General features: G+C 40.9%; 1 protein-coding gene across 1 annotated transcript; it reads left to right on the top strand.

Moving 5' to 3' along the window:
* Positions 1 to 4,572: 4,572 nt before the first annotated feature.
* On the top strand, positions 4,573 to 5,900 carry LOC139641075 (beta-1,3-galactosyltransferase 9). Its single transcript, XM_071515314.1, has 2 exons — positions 4,573 to 4,578; positions 4,782 to 5,900. The coding sequence occupies exons 1-2, from the start codon at positions 4,573 to 4,575 to the stop codon at positions 5,898 to 5,900; spliced, it is 1,125 nt and encodes a 374-aa protein (XP_071371415.1).
* Positions 5,901 to 17,146: the final 11,246 nt, after the last annotated feature.

Raw genomic sequence — 17,146 nt, forward strand, 5'->3', positions numbered from 1 at the left:
TTGATCATGAGAGGAGACTCCTTTGTGGTAGGAAGGTCTCCTTTGTCCATATCCAAGAGAAGTTTGCATGCTGATGAAGCTGTGCTGGCTATTGGCTCCCATATATTAGGTGAAAGGTCACAGTCGAGCTCAGCAGTCACTCCAGAGAAACTAGAGGCTTCAGCATAAAGGTACTGCTCCTTATTCAGGACTTTTGCAAACATGCAGTTGATGTTTTCATGGCGATCGTCATTAAGGGCATTGAGTAGAGTGACCATTTGCATGGATGCTGAAAGAAATGCAATGGCAACATCTTAATGAAACAAATAACCATGAGGCCACCTGATGTAGCTTCATTCAAGGTCAACATGCTTCATCATAGCTTCATCTTATGCCTTTCATCATAGTTTTGTTTCAGCAACAAACCTAACTGAATTTACAATGTAAATCAAACTAAGGACGAACTGGACACAAATGCAAATCCTTCAGCACAAACAACTAGTCTATCCTGACTGTCTGTCTCTTGTTTGTCTGTTCAGAAAAATCCTTTGTACTAACTTTTTCATGTTAAATAATAAAATAAAAAATACATGTGGCTTACCAGGATGGAAATCACTCTCCATGTTTTCCATTCTAAACAGTAGATATTGTTGTTGATGTTTCTCCAAATTAATGCAATGTGAGTTTTCTTTCTCAGTTTGCAGGTGAACACCGATCAGGGATGACAACTGTGAGTCTGTGTTTGTGTTCAGGTCAATCGCCCCTTTATGACACTGACATTCTAAATTCTATGAAATTTGTTGCATTCTGTTTACATATGGTTTGTATATGGTTTATAACCTAAACATGATTAAAAAACACATAATTGAATATTTGGAATTTGTATTAAGATACCCTATTTTTTTTATGCACGAAACCCCTTTTTTTTTATGCAGGAAACATCTTTGACTATTTAATTGCTTATTCCTATTGCATTTCACTAGCTCACATTAGCTCACTCTAATTGTACTTGCTATCATATCTAAGGGAATACTTTAGGAAAATAATTAGATTTTGCTGAAGTTATTCATCTTCAAGTCAGCTTTTCAGGTGTATAATTTATCTTTTCCAAAACAATCTGTGCATCAACCCATGCAATTAATAGAAATGGCCTTTTTCTAGTGTATTCATGTATTGACCTATGGAAAGGTATTGTAAGCACACAATGTTACTGCGTAGTTACCTGATGAAAATCTCCCTGATACATAATGTAACTTCAAAGTGTACAAACATAATACACTAAACCAAATACTTACAAAAGAGTTCAGTATCTGACACAAGTAGCGCTGAGTTATGTTCTTTACTGAATTAATGTTATGTTGTGCCTCACTGAGCACTAAGGTGATTGATAGCTTATAATATATGTACATGATATTTGCTTCGATTCAATTTTGTTTCCCAAATTATTCTGCTTTGTTCAAGTTGTGATAACATTTTTGGTTGCCAAAATCTTACATCACCAGATATCTGTTTTGAAACCAAGGTGATCCTTGAGTTTCAGTGGTGAAAGCTTACATCCTGCAGAACATTTTCACGGTCCTGTCTTTGCAGTGTTCATATGGACCTTCACACAAGAACAGGATTTTGGGTTGGGGGTTATTCAGCACTTTGACAAATATGTTCACAGTGCAATGCAGTACTGCTTGTAGGATAATCAAATTTAATAGAACTTCAGTGCCATGTTACCTTTCGTCTTATGCTTTTAAAAATCCTAGTCAGTGACAAACCCTGACAAACTTACCACAAAATACAAAACAAGAGAACAGAAATACAAATGCATTTTATTGATTGACAAACAGTGAATTGAAGTGCATTTGATCGGTCCAGTTTTATTTGCAGATGACACAAGTGTCTTCTATTCGCATAAAGATCCTGACACCGTCATTAAGGTGTTAAATGAAGAACTTAGTAAGCTGTCTATTTGGTTTAAATCCAACAAATTATCACTTAATATTAAAAAACAAGCTTCACCTTTTTTGATCTTACATCAGGGATTTTTAACTCCTCGTCTGTGTGTGGGTGAGTGTGTGTGGGTGTGTGTGTGTGTATGACTATGACTGATTCTTTATACTTGTGTAGTAGATGGGTGTTATGGGATGCATTGTTGTCAAGTACTATGCTGAACTATGTCCCTGTTTTTTACTACGTCTTAACTTATTTATAGATACATTCAAATTGTGTATTTTACATTGCTGTAATTATTTTTTGTAATATGCTGCCTGGAGAATGCCACTTTTCAAGCCCCTGGAGGGGTTTAGGCAATTCTCCTTCACATTCACTTGCAAATTATATATTGTATCCTTTTCTTTTAAATTTTTATATGTGTGAATAAAGAAATGAAACGAAACTAAACGAAATGTGTTATATTATAGGAGATTGTCTCACTAATTTGTGCTTTTACAAGAATTACATTTGCATTAGTGTGTGTTGGGTCTGGTCATTACTGCAACATTCCCCCATTCTGTCAGAAATTGGCTTCAAAGAACACACCCTTCCTGGCTCTTTGGTAGCCCACAAATGTGACTCCCTTTCTCTTCTCTCTCCCAGCCAGCGAGTCACGGTGCTATACTCCATTCCCTCTTGGCCAGGTTCCACTGTGTCTGCAAATCCTTCTCCTGCTGCCTGTCTCCCCACATCAGGACAGGGTATTCAAAGAATAACGGCTCAGCATGTCTATACATTCTGGCTGGTGACCAATCATAGCAACTATCTGACTGGCATGCCATCAATGTGCACCCGGATCGCTCCCCAGGTTTAATCTGGATTCATCTGGATCAACACCTTCCATCCATGGCCTCAGCACCACATGATCCCTGGCCTCTCACCTCACTCTCTGGTTACTTTGTCTCTCTAGTCTTAAACAAGTTGCACCATGCAGCTTCAGTGTTATCTAGTGTCATATCATATCGCTGTCATTCCACTTGACATGATAAGTTTAGTAGTTCAGGCTTAAGTGGACCTTTGGCATTACTGTTTGTGAAGTTAGCCAGACATCAGATCAGTCGCAGGAACAGCAGGCCTAAACAGGACAGTGCTCAGTGGGGGAGGAGAGCTGCTGCCTCTATTAAGGTAAGAACTCCAAGATGCAGTTTACATTTTGCAGACACTTATTTGGCTGTGTTGGATTTGCATACTTTCCAGAATGCAGCAAGGAAGCATGCCAACATCTCAGGGTACAGAACAGGGCCTGACTCCCATACTGTGTCCGGCTAGTATTTGTTCTGAATCCCAACATGAAAGCATGGAAGCATGGAAGCAATGCTAGGCTGCATATGATTAAGTGTGAGGGATTAAGACTTGAGCATCACAGGTCTACAACCACAGAACTTGAATGGATAGAACGGTCTTTCCCATTCAAATCAATGCTCCTGGATGGTCGGAGCGGCGGCCATTTTTATGTGTACCGTTCAATAAAATAAAGCCTCCATGGCACCGTTGGGCTAGCTTCCGAATAAACCGACTTATGGCAAGAGTGGCGCGAAGTCAGTACTTTTTAACAGATTTCTGGGCTGCATGTAACCATAAGCAATTAGAAGCACAGGGAAAACTTAGAAAAGGGAAAAATTCAATAGATACCTTGGTGTTAGAGTACACACACTAACAAACACACATGCACACACACATCCACAGAAACACACACACATTCACACATGTGCACACGCACAGTATATATGGGATTATCATCAAATGTGCATCAATTCAGAATGTAAAGAAAGTGGCCAAGTGGTGAAATGTGATAGTTTATGTGCTACAAATTGTTTAACAGGGAACTTATAGCTGAATGTTAAAACTCCAATGTGTCATATCTCCTTAAACATCATACTTTGTTGTGTGTGTGTGTTTAGGAGTGAAAATGAGTTACATGGGTTTACAACATAGGGATAATGACTGTAAACCTTCTCCATAATCCTGGCCCTGCATCTAACCCCCCCTGCTATTGCTACAGATAGTAATGTGTTCTAACAGATTATGTCCTGTGTTGCACATACAAACGAGTCGCATCTCTGTCCCTGTTGTGATCCCTGTTCCTGTTGTGCTCCCTGTTGTGAATTAAGCATGTAGGCTTGGCATGCTCGACAGGCTGGACAGCATAGGAAAACAAGGCTGAAAAACTCTTTTGCTCTTCTCATCAAAGAAACAAAGTCTTGTTTGGTATTCTGACATCATTCTGTTTTGTTTGCTTTAGCACATCACTTGGTCTGGGTTTCTCTTGTGTGGTGAAAATAAGATGATCAAAGCAACAACTTCAAAACCCCCTGCAAATTAGAGGGTTTAGTCCAGTCCTATTTGTTTTTGAATGTCATGTTATCTAACTTGCCTTGTTCGTGTCATTAATGTTGTATGTATGATGCAGGATACTCTCCTCTTGATTAGCCATGTGACTTGGGGTTAGGGTGTAAGGTTACCTGCTGCTAGAATTTCCTGGCAGTGGAAACCCTGTCTGTTGGCTAGTATTGCTGCAGACCTGACCGAGGCTGGAGATCCCTTGGTCACCTACAGCTGGTTGTATACTAATTCACGCAGAGAAACAACAAGGCAGTTGGAGCAGGTATCATGCAGGTACTGTACAGTGTTAATTCTTTGTATCTCATTAAAAATTGAATGTAGATGGTTTTGAATTCCAATAATCAATATAGTTTACTATTGATTAATTTGATTGACAACCAAATGAATGCTCATCAGCGTTGATCTATTGAGTTGGGTCAGACTTCATACTTTTATGGAAATTCATACTCTCTTTGTCTCTCTATCTCATCCTCCAGTTCTCTCTGTGCAAGTTGCGTACCCACCAGTGGTGTTTCCTGCTCTTCAATGTGTTACTTTTCCATGCCCTGTTGTTTGGGGCAGACTTTGTTGAAGAGTACCTCCTCCAGCCTACGCCAGGGGTCTACACTGATGGGATGGTCGTTGATGTAAGGGAGAAGGCAAGGAAACTGGATCTCAGCAGCGCCAGGTCCAGGGAGAACGTGTCCCAGGCCTACCCCATCACGAACCCTGATGCCTGCCTAAACTCTGACCTCTTCCTCCTTACTCTAATCTTCAGCTCCCCAGCCAATATTACCCAAAGAGATGCAGTCAGGAGGTCCTGGGCCAACCAGACACGCATCCAAGGTTTCCCAGTGCGGGTACTGTTCTTCTTAGGATCAACTCAGACCGCTACTGCACAAGAGGCCCTTATGAGAGAGTCTGATCGCCATGGTGACATGGTCCAGGGTCACGCAGTGGCAGACTCCTCCCTCCGCGGCCCAACAGAAAGGACACTGCTGGCACTCCGCTGGGTGGTCACCTTCTGCCCTGTGGCACGCTTTGTCCTGCTGACCAAAGACACTGTGTTTGTCAACCTGCCTGCCCTTGGAGGCTATCTGCTGGGGCTACACAGGCACCCTGAGGACCTCTATCTAGGTAGGGTGATCCAGAGAGACGCCCCCGATCGTGACCCCGCCAGCCCTGGATACATGCCCCCAGCCCTCTACCCTGACAAGTACCTCCCTGACTACTGTGCCGGGACGGCCTATGTTCTATCTCAGGATGTGGTCCGAAAGGTTTATGTAGCGTCTGCGGTAGTACGCGCACCTGTGCCAGCTGATGTTTTTGTGGGCCTTTGTGCCCAGAAGGCTGGTGTGGCACCAACTCACAGTGCCAGGTTCTCAGGGGAGAAGCACATCCGCTACAATGCCTGCTGCTACCGCTATCTGTTCAGCTCAGCTGGGATAAGCAGCAAGGAACTCGATACAGTGTGGGCAGACCTGGGGCAGGAGGATGGGGAATGCTCACTGTTAGAGACCTACTATGGCCTGGTGGCCTGCAAAGCTCTCACCTACCTGGATAAACTGTCCTTCTTCAGCTCCCAGAGCCAAGCTGACACTGACTCTCATGGTTAATTTATGGGGTGTGTGGGATATGTGCATGGGCACATGTATGTATGTATGTGAGTGAGAAGGTGGGGGGCACAGAGACTGTACAAATGTAATGTAAATGTAAATGATTGTGTCATTCATGTGTGTGTGTGTGTGTGTGTGTGTGTGTGTGTGTGTGTGTGTGTGTGTGTGTGTGTGTGTGTGTGTGTGTGCATGGGTGTGTCTGAAACAGCTTTTGAACGGGGAGTGTGTGATTGACAGATATATGTATGAAATCATCTGGCAACTCACAGATCACTATAATGAGACAAGGAAACCATAAACCTGGAGGATGGAACATAACATATGTATGTATGTACAGTATATCCTTAGTGTACTTGACTGCAATTCTGTGGCCTCAGTTGGTGTCCCACTGACTAACAAGCGCTGTAAATATATTTTGTGGTAGTAAGATTTGGAGAAGTACGCATTGACTTTAAGTGGCAATAAAATGTAATAGAGCCTATTTCTCTTTGCAGGGTCCCATTCTTTATCTTTGATCTAAACTGGCAACAGATCTGCTGACCCTTGAAACACACCTCAGTGTTCTCCCACTCCGAGCAACTCAATGCACAAGGCTGCATTATCTTCCCATCAGGGTTCATGTCTGGCTAGTCACAGTTTACTGCCTTTCACCACACACTCCATTTCACTAATAGTTTGTCTCAGAGAAGTATTGGCGACTCAAAATGTTTTAGGGCCATAGCAATTACATGGACCTCTTCTTCTGCCACCTCACTAGTGACTGGTGTTTTCTCCATGCAATAAACAAGCTGCAAATACTCCAGCACCCTTTATGTAATATTAGCATCAACCAATTGGAACATGGTTGCCATACTTTAAAGAGGGCAGTGGGGCTTTAAGTGGTTTAATTGTGTTACAGGTGTAACAGGTCTATGTTTTGTAGAATCAAACCTCACTGATGACAACTCTTTTGCACTTTCCATTCATTATAGCAGAGAGCAAAAACACATCCAGTATAGGCTTCTTTTGATTTTCCTCCTTGCACACAGACACATATGTGCATGCTTTTGTTGTTGCTCCTTTTGCTTTGTGAAGCACCTCATAACCCTGGTTTTGAGAGATGATGCATAAATAAAGATTTACTTAAGGCTTTTCATTTACACTTCTGCATTTATACACTGTCACCGCGTTCCCCAATTTTTCCCACATGTTGTCTGCACAGTGTCACTGTACAGTAGGGAACTGGCTATTTTGCTGTTGAGAGGGTAATTTTGTAGATTACATTGCACTTCATCCCTGCAAACTGAATTGATTATCCATGATAATGAAATGCCTTCTGTTTTCCAGAAGGCACAGAGTACATAGTAGTTGCTAGTGCCAACGTGAAGAAAATACCAAACTCTTTGTTATTGCAATACATTTATTATAGCTTTTCTTTTTCGTTAGTCACCAACCTTACCTTTTTTGCTTTTAACAATAAAATATCCATACTCATAAGGATTAACTTATTTGTTTTGGTGCTCTGCACTGCATTCATATTGTGCCCTCTATTCTAGGTAGACATTCCTAATCCTAATCTAAAAAAAATGATTATATGATCCATGAAAAAGAATAATGAAGTAAGAAAATGTTTGCAGTAATGCAGAATGGCACAAATTTGTAATGAACAAAGTTTAGCAGGCTATATGTAGAGGGAGACCTGCATCATAATTAAAGCTAACTGTTATTTCTTAATTAAAGCTAAGCACATCTTCTATTGATCAGTGTTTTCTCTGGAAGCCTCAAAAATCCATATCTGAATAATCTTATTAATAATCCTAAATAAATGAATAATAGCAGATAGGCCTTCTGAATGAAAGCCAATATCAGTTTTGCTGGGAAAAAAAATCCCTCTTCAACAGTTGCTTCATCATCACTGCAGTTTAAACAAATATCAGGCATTATGGGAAAATGTGGTTAATTTTCTACACAAAGCACTCTGGAATGAACAAAATTCATTAGCAGGCAAATACATTTTGTTCATTCCACACCAACACAGTAGTTGGTTCAGTGTTACAGGATCCTCCTACTACCACGCAGAGCCACAAACTACCACAAAGTACTGCAAAGTTCTAAAGCAGTACCACAGAGAACCACAAAGAACCATGAGACTTTAAATAACCTGACAATACTTGGATACTACCTGGACTGGACTACCACTACCACTCTTTGTAACAATGGCAAAATATTTTAACTAAATTATTTTGTTCAGATATTATATTATTATTTAGCTGATCCCATCCACAATCACACAATTAATTTCCCTTCAAAATTATAAAGCTGATAAACAACTGCCATTGCAAATGCTCCATCATCTTTACATTTGTCAGCAATGGCTTACATCAGGGTGAAGGGTCAACAGAGGAAAATACAAATATGTCTATGCACAGATCTTTGCAGGATCATTCATTCAGTGTTGTGAGTGTAAATTATTCTCACAAATAGTAGAGGCACAAAACGTCTGGCCAGAAATTTTGAGGTTGCTACCATCAGACCATGATACCAGGTTAGTCTGATTCAAATCATTGCACACAGATATATTTCATCAGTACTGTTTTAAATCATAGGCATGCAAAACGCTCTTCCAATGCAGCTGGCAGAAACCCCATAACCTATTGGCTGTTCAGACAGTAAACCTGGTGTCTCTGTCCAATTATATGCAACTTGATACGCCTGTGGATTGCACTGAATATTAGATTTCTGTCCTGTAAGACTTTTATCTAAAAGTCTATTTTATTTAACATGCACTGGACTTCCCGTTTCTGCCAGAGACTTGTTTGTAGGGAGACAATTTAAAAATTAATGAATGCCATGCTTTGCTATGACCACTGTAGGCAAAAAGCAAAGACAGGACTCACTGCACTCAATACACCATCTCAAGGAGGACATCTAGTGCCAAATAAAAGGTATAGCAACACATTGGGACATGTTACTTTCTGACTGTGGCGCTTTCCTACCAAGATGGCTGTGTGGTGATTTAACAGAATACTATGGATAAAATGATAGTTGGCCTGGTGGTATATTTGACAATGATTTTTTTTTTTTTTTTTTTTTATAGTTATCATACTAAAGACCATATAGTAGTATTCTAGAGTGCAAAATCATGGATCACATTGCGAATCAATAAACATCAGGGAACACTTTTCAAAATGGTTATTAAAGCATTTTGTTATTTTAGCATGAAACCCTTCATATGGATTTTTAATATTTGAGATTTCTCCCAGCGAGCTTTCAATGGAAGTGGCCATGATGCTCTATGTTTGGGCAGAGAGAGAGAGAGGGAGAGAGAGAGAGAGGGAGAGAGAGAGACACAGACAGAGAGAGAGAGAGAGGTGACACAAGAAGGAGCCTTCACTTAAATACTCTTACACAGACCACTTTTGTTTGTTTGTTTCCAAGGCAGAAGTATATTGTGTCATGATACCCAACCTGGCTCAGTCTGGTTATGCTTTTCCAATATGTTTTGAGCACAGTTTGGTAGAGGTACGCTAATGAAGCACCCAAACATATTTGGCATCGACACACCAAAGGGTGACAGCAGGGATTTCATCATTATGTCGGTGACGTGCAAGTGACTCACACAAGTGCCTAGGATTCCAGTGTAAGAGCAAACGATACTGACACCATAAAATACCCATAAAGGGCCGAGCATGAATACATCGCAGTACTTCTGAAAGGAAACAGTTAGGAAAGATTCCAAGACTCCAATAACTTTCTTTTTGCTATTGTTATTTGATTTCAAATAGTGCAATAGTGCAATATTTAGTTTCTTGGTAAACTATTACTAGCACATAGTAAAATAGATGCATCTTTAAGATAGAAAAAACATTTGCTTCCCTGTTGCTCCTGATTCACGCTTGTGCAATGAGCTAGCCTGCACACGTGATGTCAATTTTTATTTATTGTTTTACCAAATGAAAACTGTAAACAGTCTTTTAAATTTCATATTGTTTTATGTGGATGTGTGTGAGATTTTCCATTCTCGGAGCCACCTTTTTCTGGAATAAAGAGATTTGTATCTTCTCATTTCCATTAGCTATGTTTTGGATTTTGATAATATTACTGGCTGGAAAGTTTGAAATGCAGACAAAAACACAACTGTTGGTCTAAAAGTGTCTGTCTCAATTTCATCTTAGATTTTCCACAATTTTATGTGCTTTAAATACTGCTCACCCTATTTCTTCCTTCTCTAACTTCCACAAAAGGAAAGTTTGGCCATTATCCCAGTGACATGGGCTGCCCAAACAAAATGTTTACCCTACAAATAGGACTCTCTCCCTCTTCTTTTTCCCAGCCAGCGAGTCACTGTGCTATACTCCATTCCCTCTTGGCCAGGTTCCACTGTGTCTGCAAAGCCGTCTCCTGCTGCCTGTCTCCCCACATCAGGACAAGGTATTCAAAGAATAACGGCTCAGCATGTCTATACATTCTGGCTGGTGACCAATCATCCCAACTATTTGACTGGCATGCCATCAATGTGCACCCGGATCGCTCCCTGGGATTAATCTGGATTAATTTGGATCAACACCTTCCATCCATGGCCTCAGCACCACATGATCCCTGGCCTCTCACCTCAGTCTCTGGTCTCTCTGTCTCTCTAGTCCTAAACAACTGGTCCCATGCATCTTCAGTGTTGGGCCATTGTCATTCTATGTCAGTCACTGCCATCCCACTTGACATGATAAAATTAGTAGTTCAGGCTAGTCATCTGTCATGTAGCCAAATAGTGGCCTTAACTGGACACTTCTCGGTTGGGGAGAATAACTTCTGGCTCTATTAGGTTACACTAGAAGATGCAGTTTACATTTTGCCAGTGATGGCAAAATGAAAGAGTACTAGAATGTCCTACTCAAGTAGAAGCTCATATAAGCTCATATAAATGTACTGAGTTACTTTTTAGAAAAAAGAACGTTGTTAGATTTGGTCTTTCCCCTGCAATTCTAAAAGGACGAGAATACAGAGTTCAAATTTGATTTTAAAATTAACTTTAAATTGGAAAAATTTACATTTAAGTGCACAAACAAAGTAAATGCAGATTAGTCTTCTCTTTGCTGACTGACCATTTACTGTCAATGGCTCCACAGTTTGTCAATTTATGATTGTCCAGTTTCTGATGCTTATGGAGAGCCACAAAATATGTACTCTGTAAAGGATGTGATTTAAAATGTAGTGAAGTAAAACACTTCAGTAAAAACATACTTAAAGTCCCACTGAAACCGAAGTTAGAGCGTCTTTAGCTTCTGTACTGTGATGTATTTCCCAGTGAAACGGAATATTTGAGCGGTGTACAGTTACAAGAGGGATTTAAATCAAATCCTTCGCATTTGATTGGACCGTTAAACGGTGGGCGGGGCTTAGAGTTTAGTGCGATGCGGAGCTACAGAGAGAAACGGAGCTACACGGGACTGTTGGCTCCACACACACCAGGTTGAAGAATGATTGATGGGTGGATGTCATGATATTATTGGTTGAAATTGGTTGGTACATGCTTATGTAAGCACACGGCATATTTTGTTTTACAGGAAGAAAACATGATTGGATTTTGATATAAGAATACAAAGAAATGGATTTTTTGTATTTTTTTTGGCATATATTGTTAAATAGGTGCACGATATCACCAGGGATGTGATCTAAAAGAGTTAAAAATGCATTTTTCATTTCATCTCGACCTTAAGTTAGATTACTGACCTAATCATAAAAATACAGGCAAAAGCCACTAAGTTACAATAACGTGAGTAAATTTAATTAGTTACTTCCATCCTTGCATTTTGTAGACTGATATTTGGCAGTGTTGGACTTGGCTGTATATTTTCCACTAATAGTGAGTGGAGAACAAGCTCTGAGTACCAATATGAAACAATGCAAGTAATGCCAAGACAGAGTATGAGTAAGTACCAGGGATTAGCACCTGAACCTCACAGGTTTACATCACGGTGCATCAGCCTTGTACTCCACAGATGCAATCTAGATGCATTTTAGTGAAGCGTGAGATAAATTATGTAATTTGCTTCATGTGTGATGTTCAGGAACCTGAGGGCTAAATCAAAAGCCGATCCATCTCATTTCAGATGCCTGGACTCCCAGTGCAGGGAACACTTAATCCTAGGCTGTATTACTAATTCTCCCAAAGATGCATATTAGTTGGCTTGGAATGAAGCACAGTATCCCTCTGATTCAAAGCCACATCCAACCTGAGCCAGCCTTCCACATACCCGTACCCACATCCACCCGCATTATCGTCATTCCTGTCAATACGGTGTGCTGTGAGGTCAGTTACCATTCCAGGCGCTGTGTATCACTGCATAGCAAGTCCTCAGCATACCACAGCAGCTCAAAAACTCTGTCAAGGTCTGGGAGGATTTTCCAACAGAACGTGGAAACAGGGTCATAGGCAGGAGAGGGAAGCCGTCAGACCCCACACCCATATATACACCCACGCACACACACACACACACACACACACACACACACACCTAATACAGCCTGCTGAGATTGTTAATGTGAGGTTGAGGGGTCGGTAAACTGCATGTGGGTGGTGCAGCACTCTAATGAATGCCTCCACTCAGAGAGATGCATCTCTGCAGTGAGGGACTCATCAAACCAGAGAAACACTGTTTTATTTAGACTGTTTGCACTGACTGAAGAAGTCTGGGGCTCCACTGCCAGTGATCTGAGGGGAGGTTCAGTGGAAACCAATGGCTCAACTGATTAAAGCCTTGCTTGTTTGTCATTGTAATTGTGTGTGTGTGTGTGTGTGTGTGTGTGTGTGTGTATGCGTGTTTGTCATTCGTGAGAACATACAGTATTTGTGTTTGTACATGTGTAGGAGTGTACAATCCTTAAACATTCTCATGGTAGTTTTCTGTTCAGAGCCGGTTGATGCTCAGTATTCATGTGGCCCTCCAGCCCACTTTCACTTACGCAGAGGCAGCAACCTCAGGAATAAACCCCTCTCTTCTTGACGACATCTGTGGTTTCTCCTTCTTCCTTTTTATAAACTCCATAATCTTTCACTTGGGGTTTTGGTTACTATGCCAAGCTAGTGTTTTGTGCATCTAGAACAGTACCTGCTGTTGAATTTTGACTTTCTGTGTTTTAATGACATATTCTGAAGCTTTTGGCTGTTCGTGCAGTGAGTGAGCAGAAGCTTTTTAAAACTGCTACGTCTCTGAATGTTTCTGAATGTCAATAACTGTTTTTTTCTGGTAGGTCTAGAGGTGAACACTAGTACAGCCGAAGGCTTCTCATTTTACTGTTTCACAAAGTCCACGTTTGCACTGTAAGGGGTGATAACACGATTCATCAGCCATTTGGAGCTAGAAATGTTGAAAGTTTCCATCCTGCTGGAAGATGATACAGTATCTCTGGCTGCACTGGATATTGGAAGTCATGGTGAAGTTAGCTTCAGACAGAATCAAAGTGTAAGTTTATGTGTGTGCATGTGGGTATGTGTGTGTGAGTGTGTGGGTGTGTGTGGGGAGGTTCTACACACATTAGATTAGCAACCTGTGCCTGTGTGTACCCTGAGGCCATGTGATGGCAGGATACAGCTAAACATAAAATATCGCAATTCCTCCTTTCCTCTCTCTTTCTCTCTCACAGTTCTGGCAAGTTAACGTGCGGTTGGTTCTTTTTCAAGCACTGCCAGGTTTTGGACATTTGTGGGGAGTCCATTCAAAATGATGGAGTCTTTTGGTAATTACTACTGGTACTGCTAGTTGTGCTGTTATAGGCTGGGCCTGTTACTGTACAGAGGCACTGACTGATTTATCAAAGGGATCCCCAGTCACTGCTTTCAGGAACAGTGCTGGGTGGAGACTCGGTCTGTAATAGAGCATATCGGATCACATGTTATTAGAGGGTTGTATTTGCTGATGGGTTCTGATGTGGTATTGCAATACTGTATCTTCCCCTCTACTTTGTCTCTTATTCTCACTGCCTGATGACCTAAACATCTGCACTCTCCAATGCTCCAATGTTCTCCTCCTTCTCCTGTTAGTCATCCCTTTAACAAAGAAAAAAAAACGTGTTGGTTGTTGTGCTTCTTTTTGTGTTCTCCTCCCCAACTTTGTGAATAAATTGAAAATTTAAAGAAAGCTTGTTTAATTGAACATCAAAACCACACTTTACAGCTGTTATAGGTCAAATTTATAGAGTTATAGATATTCTTATTATCCAACAAAATATAAATTAATAAATATATGTATAATACAGGTACATATAGGTATATTCTTTGATTTATTGGTAGTTTTGCAGACATGCATGTGAAAATCTGATATTTTCCCATGGAGTATTAGAGTAGAAGAGAGTCCCAGTAACTGCTGTTCTGTAATCATTGTAGTAAAACCGGGTTGGGAAGGGTGTGGAGCTCAGAGAGACTGTGTGTGTGTGTGTGTGTGTGTGTGTGTGTGTGTGTGTGTGTGTGTGTGTGTGTGTGTGTGTATTTTGGGGGGAGGGTTGACTTGCAGTAACAGTAATTACAAAGCTGGGTTTCCCAATAAAACCACCTCATCATGCAACACATCTCATTAAAGCTTCCTGCTCAGGAGCCCCAGAGGGTCCCAGGGAACATTTTCTGTGGAACTTAAGTGTCATCGATGTCTTCAGTCCTTGATGCTGTCAAGGGAAGTTGTCTTTAAGCACTTGTGTAGAATCTGTCTATCAAACCTAACCCTAAAGTTGTGGTTATGTTTGAGGTTTAGAGATCTAAACTGACTTGTGTCACTATCTTTGGGAATTGTATTAAATTAAAACTAAAGGCATCCTGCAATCCTATCCTTCTCTAAAACTTATTCACAGTATCTGGCAGAGTAAGATGATGTAAGAATAGTGCATTTGAATTAACAGTTGAATAAAATCATTCTTATTATAAACTTAAAGCAGTTAGTGGCTGTATACACAATCCACCAGGCTCTTTTTATGTTTTTTTTACCCAGCAACCCTTAACAGACAGATACTCAAGGGAAGGAAGCGCTTAAAAATTGCTGTCAGTAATTTCATTGCCACTGAAAACAAAGCAACAATAAGCATGTCTTCCCCCATGAATGATGCAGCCCCACTCTGAGCCAATCAGTAACAAATATGTTGCCTTGATTTGACCTGTAGTTGTAGCGCCCCTTTAGGCTAATCAGAGTAATGTTGAAAATAACAGAACCCAGTGGGGAGATTAATCTATTCCCCAGCTTTCGCCAAAATCTGATTAGTGGTGTCTGAGATATTACATGTGACACATGGACAAACGAACAAACAAACAAACAATTACCTCATCTCCCCACATTTCATCATATGGGACAATAATGATACAAGACGGGTTACCCGTGAACCTGTGGAAAAACAAGAGATTGGTTTATGATGCATTTAAATACTGGCATTACAAAAGCCATTCTGGTCTGTATCACTTGAATGGGATGGCTCGTTAAGCCAATTCTGCCAAGCTTTAGTTGTTGCTAGTTTGTGTCTGCCCAGTTTCAGACATTCGCAATCCTTAAAAGTGTTGCCAAGTCACTGGATATTTTACTAACATATTCCTTCAAATAGCATATTGGCTCCAGTTTTGTTGTCCTAGTGAAAACAAGAGATTCATTTTGATAGGCATTTGTCCAAAGTAAAGGATGACAGAATTTTAACTGTTTGAACCTCTACCACAGCTTATGTTGCAGTAAACGAGAGCATGGACAGATTTTACCATTGTCTCTCAATTAAAATGATTCATATCTAGTTTGCAGTTTATTGCCTACTTCTAAACAAGCTTTCGGGACACCCTCTCTAGCTGCATTGCTACTGTGGCCTTGTGGGAGGCTCATTAAATAACCTTTACAGCAGCTCATCATTCACCACCTGCAGTATGAGGCTGGGCTGTGTCAACACCTCCAGGAAACGACTCAAAGACATGCTCTGCTCTGCTTCTAACTTCTTTGAGGCCAGAAGTCGATACAACCCTCTCCTTTAGCTGATACACTGGACAGAGATCAATCCCAGCAGGGATCAGACTCTCTATTCCTGCAATTTTGCTACTAGTAGGTACAATTTTGCTGCTAGTAGGTACAATATGGCTAGCCAGACAGCAAAGTGTTGTTTCCCATGTCTTGCCTTCTAGATTGGGCCCCTGATCCCGGACACAGAGCAAAACGAGTTGGTAGAGCAGGCCTGTGGCGTCCTGAGGTGTGTCCGCCCTTCTTGGGTGCCCCGTTGAGCATAAGCAGCCCACAGAGAAGCAGCTGGAGTATTGTTGTAATGTAATAGCTGACAGTTTATCTTAAGCTTAAAGAACCTATCCATCAGCTTTATAATTAGGATGAAGTGTTGCACTCAACAGCTTAACTGATAAGACCAGTTAGAATGAGTGTGTATTTTGGATAAGATATAATAAGTCCTACACTGTTATTGCCATAGTTGCCTGTGTTAAAGTGTCTGTGATATTGCGTTAGGTTGCTTTCTAACTGCAGCAGTATAGCGACTGCCTGGAAGAAAGTGTATCTCAGTTAACTAAGGTCAGTGAAACAATCTTCTCTATTTCTGCTGGCCCCAGATCAGTGCTCCCATTGTCCTTCCTCAGAATGTGATCTTAATCTGACCTGAATGGAGTTTTGTTTCAGGGAGGACTTTCAACCAGCCAGACTCCAAACACACTGCAGTAAGCTGCTTTTCCACTGCAAGGACTTCTCAGGGAGTAGCTGGAGGCGGGGGTCCCACAGCGGTGTGATTTCTAGCTGCTGCTGGTTAGTGGGTTTTATTGGTGTCTTTTATCTGTACACATCGTAATTCATAGGGGATCTTGTGATCTTGTATTAATACTTTTTTCTTAGCTTCCTACCGGAATTTTATCTGGTGGAGGTATTTTGCTTACCCTCAGATTCCTTTCACTTTCATTCTTTAATTTCATTTTTATTTGGAAGCACATAGGGCGACTTTCAGTGGAAACAGCTGAAGAAAAACAACAGTAGAAAATAAATTTAGACTACATTAGCCAGACCAAAGGCTACAACTAAACTGTAAAATGCACAGACAAAGACAGAGAATACAATGGTTTTGTGTGACTGTTACTGAAGAGGAGAAGCAACTAGCCTATAATGACAGCTCTGACTTGCTGAGCCGAGCTATACAAGCCCTATTCTAGTACCACATTATTCTGTCTGTTGGATCAGGTGCCAGTGAACTGGTTTTGAGACCATTGTATCTTAGCCAACCCTCTTATTTTGTTCCAATTTTGTTCTTTTGGTAATCCTGGG

This window comes from Centroberyx affinis, unplaced genomic scaffold (assembly GCF_046629955.1).
Source record: "Centroberyx affinis isolate AG114_WGS23_722 - 3 ecotype Tasmania unplaced genomic scaffold, CSIRO-AGI_Caff_v1 ptg000338l_1, whole genome shotgun sequence".
NCBI classification, from domain to species: domain Eukaryota; kingdom Metazoa; phylum Chordata; class Actinopteri; order Beryciformes; family Berycidae; genus Centroberyx; species Centroberyx affinis.